The 13,381-nt window shown below is 43.2% G+C and overlaps 1 protein-coding gene across 1 annotated transcript in view; it reads right to left on the reverse strand.

Moving 5' to 3' along the window:
* LOC147223914 (mitogen-activated protein kinase kinase kinase 11) overlaps positions 1–13,381 on the reverse strand; it is a 53,764-nt gene that overhangs the window by 14,827 nt on the left and 25,556 nt on the right. The window contains exons 2-5 of the mRNA XM_086166332.1: positions 13,079–13,259; positions 7,123–7,271; positions 5,479–5,654; positions 4,110–4,356 (exon numbers count right to left, since the gene is read on the reverse strand). Coding sequence (XP_086022458.1) covers positions 4,110–4,356; positions 5,479–5,654; positions 7,123–7,271; positions 13,079–13,259 — 753 coding nt within the window. The remainder of the gene's footprint in view (positions 1–4,109; positions 4,357–5,478; positions 5,655–7,122; positions 7,272–13,078; positions 13,260–13,381) is intronic.

A 13,381-nucleotide genomic window follows, 5' to 3' on the forward strand; every position in this document is an offset into this window, starting at 1 on the left:
AACATCTTACATGTGCCTCTGATGGATATCTCACCCTATCCGTCCTCATCACTCCCAAAGAGAACCTCAACATCTTCATCTCTGCCTCCATTCTTTTCGCCATTGCGACTGTTTCTACACCATACAGCAGTGCTTGTCTCACCACTGTCTTGTACACCTTTCCTTTCATTCTTGCTGATAGTCCTCTACCACATAGTACCCTTTTTTCACTTTTCTCCGCCCATTCCAACCTGAGTTGATGCTTAAGCCTATTTCCCAAAAAATAGGCCATATCTATATGTAACAAGTTATGTCTAGATATTGGGTATATTTTATCATTCTGCTGATGCAAATAATCATCTTTTTTAAGGCAGCTGTGGCTCAGTTAGTAGAGCGGGCATCCGTCACACCTGCAGGTTGGCGGTTGGGCTGGCCAGAGAGTTCTCAGGCAAGACATTGAATCCCAAATCCCCCTCCATTGGTGTGCGAGTAACATGAATGGGTGAATGCAGACTGCAACGGTGTGAGACCATTTGAGGATTATCATGAGCCGCATTTGGGGCAAAACAGTTCTGCCAATTGTTCGGTTCCAGGAACTAGCCTCATTGAGGAGAGCCTTTTCGTATTCTTTTTACACAAACAGTAGGGGACCACAGTAGGGGCCTTCTCCGACAAGCACCTTAAGCTCCACAACTCCAAAAACTAACAACAGCAAAGAAGATGAAGACGACGAGGACAACGTGGAGAGCAAAGCTGCCTCGGCATTTGTGTTCTACAATGCGGTAATAATTTCCCTGGACTTTACCCTGATATGCGTTTTTACTGTCTGGAAGAAGGAGCTAAATGGTTCTAGGAGCTTGGCTCCCTAGTTCCTGTGCTGTCCCAAAAACATCCTGATTCCTGAAAAGGCTCTGGGAACTGCAAAAAGTACCTTAAGTGAGAAAGCGGTGACTACCCTAATAACTTCTTTGGACTTTCATTCAAAGTGTAAATTCTGTGTAATGCATCTGTGTGCTAAATGTCGCAGATGGATTTTTTTCTTCTTCAGAAAAACCAATACCATCACTGGACATCGCCAACAAAATGTATCTGCAGCTTCTAGCTGGATAATCTATGCTTGCGTGGCCGGATGATATCAGGTTCACAGTTTCATAAATCTTTTTCATTAGATTAGTGGCTAAAGTACTGAAGTGCAGATCATTGCTTCAAATGAACTCCAGTAATGTTGTCAGTCTTATCCCTGAATAAATATGCAATTGGTTTATTCTGGATGTGAGCGCTTGCTATGATGCATCGGCTCTAAACAGTTAAATCAAAGGAACTTGGAGGGCTTAATAACAGGGGATTTAGGAAGAAAAAGTAATCGGACTTAAAAGGAAAAAAATAATTTGTCTCCCGATCCCTCAACATTACTCGCCAACTCAATGAACGATGTAGCGAAACAAGGTGCAAGGGAACTTAACTGATGGGTATCAAGAAGGAAATTATGAACCATTACCTCAGAACAAACATGGGCTTAAGACGCCAGCTTCCTTCCAGCAATCTGCTTTAACTTTCCTGTCTCCCTTCCTTGATTCCCATTCTGAGTGGCCTCAAGTCACTACATAAAGCTGTGAAAGAATATTAAGAGCTTGTATCATACAACCCATGGCATCAATACGGTGTTTTCCACAGGAGCGGAAAAGTTGGGAGCATACTGTGTCCGTGGGAACCTTCGTCCGTTTATCCAGAGGTGCATTTATGAGGTTTGGATGAGGAGACCTGGCTCGCGATCTTGTATTCTTGCTCCGTCCCGAAGGTGTTGGACGGTGTCGAGTCCAGAGGTCAAACCCTTCCGCTCCGAGCTCGCTCGACCATGATTTTGTGCGCCTTGCTTTGTGCGGCGGGGCAGAATTGCGCTGGAACAGAGCGAGGCCCTTCCCGAAATCTTTCCCACAAAAGTCTGAAGAAAAGGGTTGCCCAAATTTCCTAGAGATTCTCTATCACTGTAAGTACGGGGTCAGGCTCTAGCACCGAGAAGCAAGTATATACCATTATCTCTCCATCGCTAAACTTAACAGTCAGACCGGTAACAATCTCCTGGCATCTATCACGCCCGTCAGACTGTCAGACAGAGAAGCGTGATGTGTCAGTTTGCCGGCGACGGGCTGGCTTGCAGCCACCAGAGTTTGCAGTTATTGAGTGCAAAGGACATTGGCAACTTTTTGGGCCTCTGTGAACCCACTTGCCCTGCTTTTCTAAACCCTTCCACGTCTAGTGACACAATTAATTACCAAATGTTATTAATTAAGTAGCAGTGAACAAGAACTTACACGGAGGCGGCATACTATTTTAGCACAATGCTTTAAATCACAGGGGTCCTCAGTAGGACCAGTGCTTACGCAAACATCTGAACAGCAAAGAGAAAGACTCAACCATGTTGCCATGTTGTCTGTATAGTCCACCAAGACTTGGTAATTAAGACAAGTGTCAAATTGGCTTTGTCCATGTTTGTGTATTTAGTTGCTCTTCAAGGATCCAATACTGACAGTCAACAACTAATTGAGTCTTAATGGAAGAGGAACGGCACTTAATTAAAGGCCACGGACGTTTAAGCTCTGCTATTTAATTGCCTGAATTGCTCGTTGAAGAATATACATTAGAGAATCTGGGTGAGGGTTTAAGTAGGTCTTTCTCTGAGCACTACTTGAATACTCAAAACGGAAAAAGCAGATGTTTAAATTAACGTAAATGATGACTGCGCTCACTTTAGGTGAGTCAGACTCACCTGAACGCCCACATGGATCGCTCGGTGGAACCGAGCCTTTGTTTGTGTTACGGTTTCAACCGATGCCCCCCCCCCACTGCGCCGAGGATTCAAAATGTTTGCCGTGAAATTACCCTGTCAAGGTTATACAACTTTAATTTGCTATCTGATGGAATTAATGAGATGGGTATGGGTTCCCAGTCATGAGCAGCCGTTAGTGAATACTTGGCTAATTACGAAGACAGTATATAATATTCAGGTGCTTTAACTAAGTTCACAAAAGCCTTTTTGCAATATAGGTAGGAAGGAGGTTATATATTTGTTTAAAAAAAAGAAAAGGGTCTGAGACATTCTCAATAATTCATTCATTATCTACACTGCTTATCCTGCACTCGTCCTACCACAAGGACACACATCTATAGTCATACAACTATTCACTCTGTCATGCACACATCTGCACAATGTTTTTGGACCGTTGGAGGAAACTGGAGAACCATAACATGTAATTGTCCAATTCACAGAAGCGACATATATTCAAGAAACAAGCGGCAGATAACAACTAAGATCTTGACACGTTCATGAAAATGCCTCTACAAACGCTTTCATGCTATATGATTAATTCTGTGACTTTCCGTCTTTTTTTTCTTTTCATATATCTGTGTTTTTTTTTCCTTTCTGTACTTTTAACTACGCTGCATTTCCGTTTATACATCAGTTGCAATTGTAAATAAGTCAGTAGAGAAGGGCGTTTTTTTTTTGGACCTGGTTACACAGGCTGGAATAAGGCGCAGTCCTGCACAGGACACGAGGTGCATGAGAAAAACACTGGACCAGGGAAAAGATAATAATATTGGTGGAAAGAGGAAGGGGGAAAACAAAGGGAGTCATGGTGAAGAATTGAAAACACAGACTGGGGCGCTATAGGGAAAAGGAGCGGCGGGGAAAGGGCGAGGGAGGGATACCTAAAGAGAAACAGAGAGAGGCCAGCCAGCCATGTATCCATGGACAGGAAGTGTAGAGGCGTGGTTGGCTCGCTCTCCCCTCTCATCAACCCCTGCCCCCCCCGCCGCCAACACCACATCGCCACCGTGCTGCTGCTGGGAAAGGCCTAACCACAACACACACACACACACACACACACACACACAAACAGCACATTTACGCATGCTTGCTCAGCCCAAAATACACTCGGCCGTGCTTTGAAACACATTGGATACGAGGCGCTGTAGGCCGCGGGACGCCGTGTCTGCAGGGGACGCGGAGAAACAAGTGTGTGTGAGGATATCTGCGTGAATATCACACACACAGTGACGGCCCAGATATATTTATGAGGACTCTTCCAGAAGGAGAACTTCTTTACTGGTTTAATGCTTTTGACACACACCTTGGGGCATGCTGATCTTCTCGCCGTTCTTGCACTTGAGCTTGTGCTTTTTGAAGGTGCCCTTCCTCTTTTTGACATTGGGTTTCTCCTGATTCTGGTTCAGGTGCAGGATGAGGAGGCTGAGCTCCCGCTCAAACACGTCCTGCTCCCACTGGGCCAGCTGCTGCTCGCGCTGCCGCAGGAACTCCTCGTGGGATTTCTGCTCCAGCGCCGCTCGCTTCAGCTCCTCCTCGCGGCATCGCAGCTCCTGATTGGAAGATAGACAAAAAAAAAATAAATTTATTTTTACTTACAGGCTCAGGTCGTTGTTCAACGGTCATGAAGAAGCTTTGCAGTCGAGAGAGCAATCAGCCTGATTTAAGTCTACGTGTCCTCGGGCCAGATGATGAACCCCCCCATTGCACATCTCTTTAATGCACCACTTGTATTTTATCTTTTCAAATTTGTTTTGTATTTACACATATATATATATATATATATGTACACACACACACACACATATATATATATGTGTGTATGTGTGTGTGTATATATAAATTATTCAGTATCTATTATTATGTTGTGTAGCATATTGTTGCATTCTACCATTCCCATTTGTTTTTGTTTCCTACACCATGGAGCAGCAATGAAAATTTCATTGTGTTTTTGAAATTTAATGACAATAAAAGTCTACTCTATTCTTTATGTGACAGGTCTATAAAATATAGATCTATAAATCTGCATATTGGAAATGTTTTACCTCTTCAGAAATGTGTTATTGCATCTGAACCAGGGATGATGACTAACATCAGAATATGAGGATAGCAACCGTCCTGGATAACGAGTTATTCGCAATTTAATGCACGCTCAGTGAAAACTAGAGAGGATAGAGAGCCGAAGCAGAAGTCTGCTAGTACTTTTGTGATGACTACTATTCGGAAGAAGAGCGAATCAATGGGTAAACGATTTGTTGATACACAATTCTCTTCCCACTTCAGCAAATAATAAATATGAGTAAAACCTAAGATGCGGTACTAAATGACAGGTGAATCTTGATTTGGGAAAGATTTTGGTGCGAGCCTTGTGGCTGCAGTGTGCCTCATTACTTTACATATAAATCATGTAGATAAAGGAATATATGATGCCCCAAATGTGTTGGAGAGTTGAAAACACATCAACTTTTTGAACAAGGGGAGAAGGTAAAAAAAGGAAAAAAAAAAAAAAAAAAATCAATTTTAAAACTGTTTTCAAGGTTTTTCCAAGAGCTGCTTGAACTACCACGAGCAGGATAAATAATGCATTATTTTTGATAAAAATCAATATCAATAACAAATTCCATTCCAAACCGATGGCCTCTACATTAGCGGATTCTGAAAAATCTGCTGCTCACCTTCTCTTTCGCCCTGAGCTCATCGAACATGTCCTGGATCTCCAGTTTCCAGTCCTCTTGCAGGGAGTGGAAGGAGTCCTGCGGCATCTCCTCCTTCACCTGCTGTTCCAGGGCCGTCAGCTGGGCCAGGATGGAGCAGAAGTTGGGTCTGCGGTGGGGGTCCTGGTCCCAGCATTCTGTCACACAAAGGGCCCGCGGGATATTGAGCCACCAAGTAACTTGCCAGATAGTATTGAGACTAGAAGAGCAAATAGGTGTTTTATTGTCAAATCGAGGGGAGCAAGGATGAGTCCGTCAGAGGGATGGCACTTGTTAGATGTTCTGGAGATAAAAGTCAGACTTAGATGGCTTGGACATAGACCGAGGAGGGATGGGGAAGCCGGGAGAGCCAGGAAAGGGGGTCACTCGAAATGCAGCCTTTCAGTTTTATGGCAGTGATCCTATAAATAATTTCAAAAAATACATTTCAAAAACAGCCCGCAGAAGGTCCGGTTTGTGAGCGTGGAGTAGGCTAAGGGCGCAACAGAATACAGTGTTCTGCTGTGTTTGTTTGGGAGCTGTGGTGTGGCTTGGGTTCCAGTATACGCTCTTAGGATACTGCATTCTTTGCTTGTTGATTTGTTATTTTTATTACAGTTTAATATTTGTCATCTTTCTGTACTTAAATTACAATACCCTGTAATTTTCCCAAGACCCAGTTCTGTTTCTCGATATATAGTTCTGACTTTAGGCTGTTTTAGGTTCGGAAAGTGACTTAGGCTACTTTAGTTCCTATTGGTGTTGAACACCGAAAACCTATGAAGTTAGTTGAGGTTTGGACACTGAGAATAGGGTTGAAAGACGCACTGTGGCGACCCCTGGAGGAAGCAGCCGAGGAAGAAAGAAGAAGTCCACATAATGAGTTTACCCGACAAGACCGGAGAGCACAGGCATGTTTACTTGTCTCCTGCACAGTTTCACTTCTTTTTGAGCAGTTTCTTGAATCCAAGGACCCAAATGAAGGAAGTCTCTCTGGCGGTACATTAAACATTCTCATGCATACTAAAGAGAAGGAGATGTTTACTATCTGACTGGAAGGCCTCAAATCGCTGCTTTCGCACCTGTTACTCATGAGGGATGAGCATACCATCGCTTCTCAGATTTTTACTTCCTTGAGACAATTGTGTAAGCGCCTTCTCTACTAGGGGCAATCGCTCCTTCAAAGTGGCACGCTTCATTAACTTGCCTTGCATAAATTCATCACAAACACTTTGAGCATTATGAGCAGATCAAAAAAACGAACAATCTGATACCTAACTGATCCTCAGAGGTGGCTTCACGGGCTGATTTTCTTTTTAAATATAAGCATCAAAGACAAGGTGACACCTAGAGAACTGGTGCGTTCACTCGTGGAGAACGTGTCGGGGATAGAACGGATAACAGCGGGTTTTAACACATGCTGACAGGTGACTTGCAGGTTGTTGCGACATAAAAGAAGGCGCGGCGAGCATTACTCCATGCGGTGACCAAGCACTTCCCTCTGAGGCAATGTGACGAACAACATACAGGAATTCATTGTTTTTGAGGAAATGGAGAAAGAGCGTGGCGGGTACACGAGTGAGATCTCACGCCAAGAGGTTGGCGGGGGGGGGAGCACATCCAGACCTGACATGAGCTGGGCAAATGGTTCCGGGCACGTGGAAGGGATGGGCAGGGTGAGCTTGTTGACGGCAACTCCGTAGGCAACCGCGAGTCCATCGATCCCCTTGTAGGGTGCCTCTCCTGTTAGCAGTTCCCACAGCAGAACGCCGTAGCTGGAGGGGAGGAAGGGGATACCAACACAGATGAGACCTTTGAATGCCGGGTATCTCTAAAATGCTGGGACTTTCACATTACAAAGGGCTTTAATGGTGACACAAGAAAAACAGCTAACATCCTGAGCCTTTTTGGTTCCCTGGGTAAAGCTCTGATTGAGTTACTTGAAAGAATGAAGAACAGCAAAAGTGACCTAAATACTACCAAGAATCCACCAATTTTTCTGGTGTGTGCAACAACGTTGCATTGAGATCTCTGTTCTCCTAGGACGTGGGGCTACTTGTTAACCCTGGAGGCTCTGAAAACATATCGGGGGGCTTGAGCATTCAGTTACCAAGCTCCTCTTATGTGAAACCACCTTCCAATCTGTATGCGGGGTGTGGACACGCTATCTTAAGAATAGTCTAAAAACTTGCACTTTTTATAACACTTATAGTTAGCACTAGGCTAGCCCTTGGTGAGCCCTTGGTGATATCCCAGGTTAGACCTTTCACATTCGTCTCACTCTTTCTATGCTGCCTGCACTCACATCCCTTCATCAATAGATGATAATCTCAGATCTTCTCACGAGTCCCCGAGCTCCCCTGTTTTGCAGGTTCAAGCGTGGCTTGATCCACTGCAGAGGTCCTGACAGACACCCACTGTTATTTCTTTCATGAATATTAAAGCTATTATTCTATCATGCTAGCGATAACAAAGTAACTGCCATTGTTAGGAAGAGGTTATTTGTCCCTGTCCTGCCCAACCCTCAAACCCCACTCTGTCTGGATGACTCCGTCTGGAATCTGTCCCAGGTTTCTGCCTGGTAAAAAGCAGTTTTAAAAGGTGTGTTTTGATTTGGCGCTTTATGAACTAAAATTTGATTTGACACTATGAATGAGTCAGTTTGATACTCTCCAACCTTCAGATAAAACCTACAGGTGGGTCCCAGCTCGGTACTTGAAAAGGGAGCTTCTGAATGTACTGTATTTTCCTAACTATTGAGTGCACCTGAATATATACCACAATGGGTAAAAATAACTAAATAAATGTATGTGTACAGGCCACACTTGTCTATAGGCCACAGGTGTCTACATTGTAACATGAGATTTTTACACAGGAAAATTTTGTTTTTTTTACTTTTCATTAAATACGTAACAGTAACATCTACAAATATGTACTGGAAATGCTTTTTTAGAGCAGTGCCTGTAACATGGCTGAAGAAAAAGATTAATCATAAATAACACAAGGAAAAGTCCATTAATCCACCCATTTTCTATCCCAGCTTTGTCCTACTCCAGCTGATCGCTATCTTGGTCTTCCTCCTGCACACTAAAACCATTTAAGTTGTCTTCTTTAGTGTCGGAATTGAAAGGCCTCAGAATTTCACAGTAATTTCAATGCTACGATGTGACGAGGCTAAATGTTTTGGCGGCATGAAGCCCAAAAAAAAATCCATATATGAACTTCATAATTGTTTAAGCCGCAGTGTTCAAAGCTTGTGAAAAAAGTAGGGGCTTACAGTCCGGAAATTACGGTATATTTGTTTACAATCAACGGACGCTAACTTCCTGCAACTTCATTTCTAAGCGATTCCTGGCAAGAAAACAAATCCCAATGTAAAATACTAAAGAAAAATGCATCAATATATTATATACATATTATATTTTTCCCATGCATTGCCATGGTGCCGATTATACAACCACCTTGAATTTTAAACCGCGCTTGCTTTTAAAGAGTACATCTGCTAGCCAGCTTCCAGTCCAGAGCCAGAACCCCAGCATTTCAGCCGCCTAAATGCCTAAAATCCGGTAAGCCAGTCACTAGCTCTCTCTATCTGTTGTTTGGACAGGTAGTGTGCAAAAGATTTATCCGTGCATTAATGCCCGGCTGCAGCTGGAAGTTATGATGAAAAGCGGTGTTTGCGGGGCCGGGGAAGGGAGCGGGAGGCAAAGCCACAACGAGGGGCCGACTCTGAAATGCGGCCTCGCTTCTCGGCTGCTTTACGAGCGAACTCTTTCACATTGTATACAGACATTTGTTGGGATAACAAATATTGAGTGCGGCTTTGAGGTCGCTTTAGGCGGGCCCCAAAGGACAAACCCAGGACTGTATATAATCGGTGAGGTATATGGATACATTGGACTGAACGCAACACAGGCTGGCAAACATTCAAACTTAAGAGGTGCAATAAATAAAACTTGATTTTAGATCGTTTTTGTCTTTAAGAACAAATCCCCGGACGTGGGACATGTTGGTTAAACCCAGAGCTGTTCCATACAATATAGAGTTTTCATATAGTTCATTTATATATATAAAACATGTGGAGGTCTGTAATTTTTATAGGGACTCAACTGTGAGTTACAGAATCTAAAACAAAAATCAAGAAAAACACATTGTATGATTTTTAAGTTATTAATTTGCTTTTTACTATTTCATAGGGTCAATAAGTCAATAAGTATTTGATCTGACCCCCCCCCCCATTTTGCAATTTCTCCCACTTTAAAATCATGGAGGGGTCTAAAATGTAAAGAATCAGAATCTAAAAAAAAAAAAAAATTAAAAACTTTTAAAGGAAATTCACATTGTATGATTTATTAACAATTTATTTGTAAATTTCAGGGACAAATAAGTATTTGAGCCCTTGAGTCAAACAATATTGATATTTGGGTACAGAAGCCTTTGTTAACAATTACAGGGGCCTGATTCTTGACCTTTCTTAGCATCATTGATACCCCTTGAGGAGAGGTCTTCCATGCAGCCCCAGTCCAAGGGACACTGACAGTCATCATTGGCCTCTTCCATTTTCTGACAATTCTTTTATCACCAAGCTGCTTGGCAATTGCTCTGCAGCCCTTTCCAGCTTTGTGAAGGTCAACAATTTTGGCTCGTGTCTTTTGACAGCTCTTTGGTTTTACTCAGGCTGGCTGCTACACTTTTGACAGATTGTGGGGAGCACGGATGTCTTTAAGAAAGCTAATAACCTCAAATAGGTGCTACTCAATTAGAATGATCAGCAGTGTGTAGTTGGACTATTTAAAAGCAGAGGAACAGGTCTTTGAGGGTCAGAAATCTTGCTGTTAAGCAAGAGATCAAATACTTATTTGACTCTGTAATTTACAAATAAATAGTAAAAAAAAAAAAAAAAAAAAATCATACAATGTGATTTCCAATTTTTTAATTTTTTTTATTCTGCCTCTCACAGTGGAAATGACCCAACACTTAAAATTTTAGACCCCTCCATGATTTCTAAGTGGGAAAACTTGCAAAATCACAGGGGGATAAATACATATATATATATACACACACCAGTCAAGGCTAAAATTTTAAATTATTCATATAATAATAATTTATATTAGGGGGTATATTATGGTCTTCCAGACACTGATATTTGACTGTTTATATACAGAAAACACACATATACATACAGACATATATCTGCATCAGCTTCAACAACTGCCGCATGTCATAGTCAAGTTCATTATAATTCATTCTCCGGGATGCTGGAGCCCAGCTGTCTAAAAACGGGTCTTAAATGATATATCAGCAGAATTAATATATAATGATATTGGAATACTGCAGCAAACCTAATTGCTTCATTTAGTTGACAATAAGGATTATGATTTTTGTTTGCATGATAACTCCAATTATGTAGGATTTTATTCTATACTATAATGATTATTCATGCAGAAGTAAGGTTTTTTCGACTCAAAGATATCAGGGCTACATCACTCTCTCATTAACTCCTCTGGACCTTTTAGGGTCTCCAACGAACCTCCAGTGTGTTTTTGGACTGCGGGAAGAACCCAGAGAACCCCGCAGGAGGAGGACGAAGATAGCAATCAGATGGAGTAGGACAAAGCAGGGATAGAAGATGGATTGATGGAAGAACTTTTCCTGGACATGTGCAGCCTACATATATATACATATATTCATTTAGTTACTTTTAGCTGGTCCGGCTTTTATTCAGGTGCATTCAATAGTCTGGAAAATTATGGTACACACTATTTCCAAATACTAAAATATTACACATATTTATAAAGCTCTCTCTTCAAATATATATATATATAAAGAGAGAGCGAGAGAGAGAGAGAGAGAGAGAGCAATAGAAAAAAACATTACAACCACAATCAATGTCTGCGCACAACCAAGGCCCGGTTGTGCAGTGGGACACAATACTGCATGTGCTGTGCAATTTAAACTTTTTAAAGACGCAGAACTTTTGAGGACACACAACGGGAGCGGCCCCGTCCTATGAAGATAAAGCGCGGCCCCGGACTTGGATCTCCCACACTGTCAATTGGCTGACCGAGCGCAGCCAGGAGACTCGCTAAGTGGCGAGCGCAGGCCGCAGCCTTTTTTTATATAGTTCTTTAATTACAACTTCTACACGCCGTGACTGTGCAGAAAACGCTCCTCGGCTCGACTCGCCCCCAGGGCGGTCCCCTCGTCCCTGGGTGGCGGCCGTGGATGAGAAAGAATACCAGAACAAAGATTTACCCTTCAATCTTCCTGCAGCTGTTCAGTCATGTTGTCTTTCGCCGTCGACAGATAGCTAACTGAGAGGATGCGGGTGCAAGATAGCAAGACGTCTCTGAGCCCATAAGGCCTCGCACTGCAGCTGAGCTGCTTTCTTGATGTTCTCCAGGACCCCGTGACTGGTTTAATAAATATCTTGCTAAACCTGAATACTGTAACAATACTTCAGGATCCCCTTCTAGGATGTGATTATAAAGTCACAATCCAAAGACGCTTCTCTTTCCATGGCCAAACGCACAAAGATATAGCAGGCCTGCACGCACACACACACACACGCGCACACACACGCGCGCACACACACACACACACACACTGCTATTCCCAGATAAAGGGCTGCGGTCAGGTCTGGTGTGAGGCCTCCTTCTCTGTCCATACAGAAGACAATGGGACAGTGTGCGGTCCACATGTCCCCACAACAAAGCACAGAGCAGCCCTTTGAAGGGACGCCGTCACATGGCTGCGGTGACCCCACTGCCGTCCATCACTCCCCCCACCTCCATCTCTTCATTATTCCCACTCTCACCTCTGCACAACCCCCCCCCACCCCCCTCGCTTTTTTTTTTTTTTTTATCATTGTGATTTCTGGAAGTGAAGCGGGTCCACTGTTCTGTCGTGGAACTCTTTATCAATACCGAAAGTCCGAGCGCTTTCACTCGCTTGATTCCGAAATGTACTTTCCTAAAGTTTGGAGAAAAACAAAGAAATGGTCGACTATATATAGGCGCAGGTTGGGTGATTCCTGACTTCTCCATGTTCTCACCGTGTCTATGTGGGTTTCCTCACAGATTCTCTGGGTTCCTCTCACAGTCAAAACACATGTAGGAGGTTCATTGGAGACCCTGAACTGTCTGGAGGAGTGAATGAGTGAGTGAACAGTTCTATGTCTATCTTTTGCCCTGTGATCCCCTTGCCACTGGAACCTTTGTGATATAAAAAAAACCTCACTTCTAGATGAATAATCGTTATGGTATGGAATAAAATACCAAATATTAGTGGTTATCAATTGTTGTAGGAGGGGTCTCTTTAGATTTGTGGATGGGTGAGTGAATAGTTGTGTGCTTCTATACGTGGACCAGTGATGGACCGATCCAGGGTGAACACCAAATCTCACCCAATCACAGCTGGGATAGGCTTTAAGCCCCCCCCCCCCAACAACCCTGACTTCAAGATTAACTGTATAGATAATAAATGATTAAACATTTTTCGGAAAATCTGTGTTTTCATTTAAGGGTGGTTCTACCCACAAATACAGCAGATGTTCTCAATACACCCAACACCAAGCTCTCACCTCCATACATCACTGCCCTTAGAAAAGGTGGAGGACTTGATGACCTCAGGCGCCATCCAGGCGTAGGTGCCGGCCGTGCTCATCTTGGTGGTCTTGTGCCACTCCCTGGCCAGGCCGAAGTCGGTGATCTTCAAGGTGAGACCCTCCATACATTCATTCTCGATGGGCTGCGCCAGAAGAACTGGAGGAAGAAGCAGGAGGAGGACAGCTGAGACTTGGACACAAACAACGCTTGGGTTTCTTTTTTGTCATATCAGCTCCATAAAAAATGTCAATCTCAACCAATGTAAACGAATGTGCAGT

Source organism: Fistularia commersonii, chromosome 19 (assembly GCF_037954325.1).
Source record: "Fistularia commersonii isolate RoL2024-O1a breed Wild chromosome 19, RoL_Fcom_v1.0, whole genome shotgun sequence".
Lineage (NCBI taxonomy): Eukaryota > Metazoa > Chordata > Actinopteri > Syngnathiformes > Fistulariidae > Fistularia > Fistularia commersonii.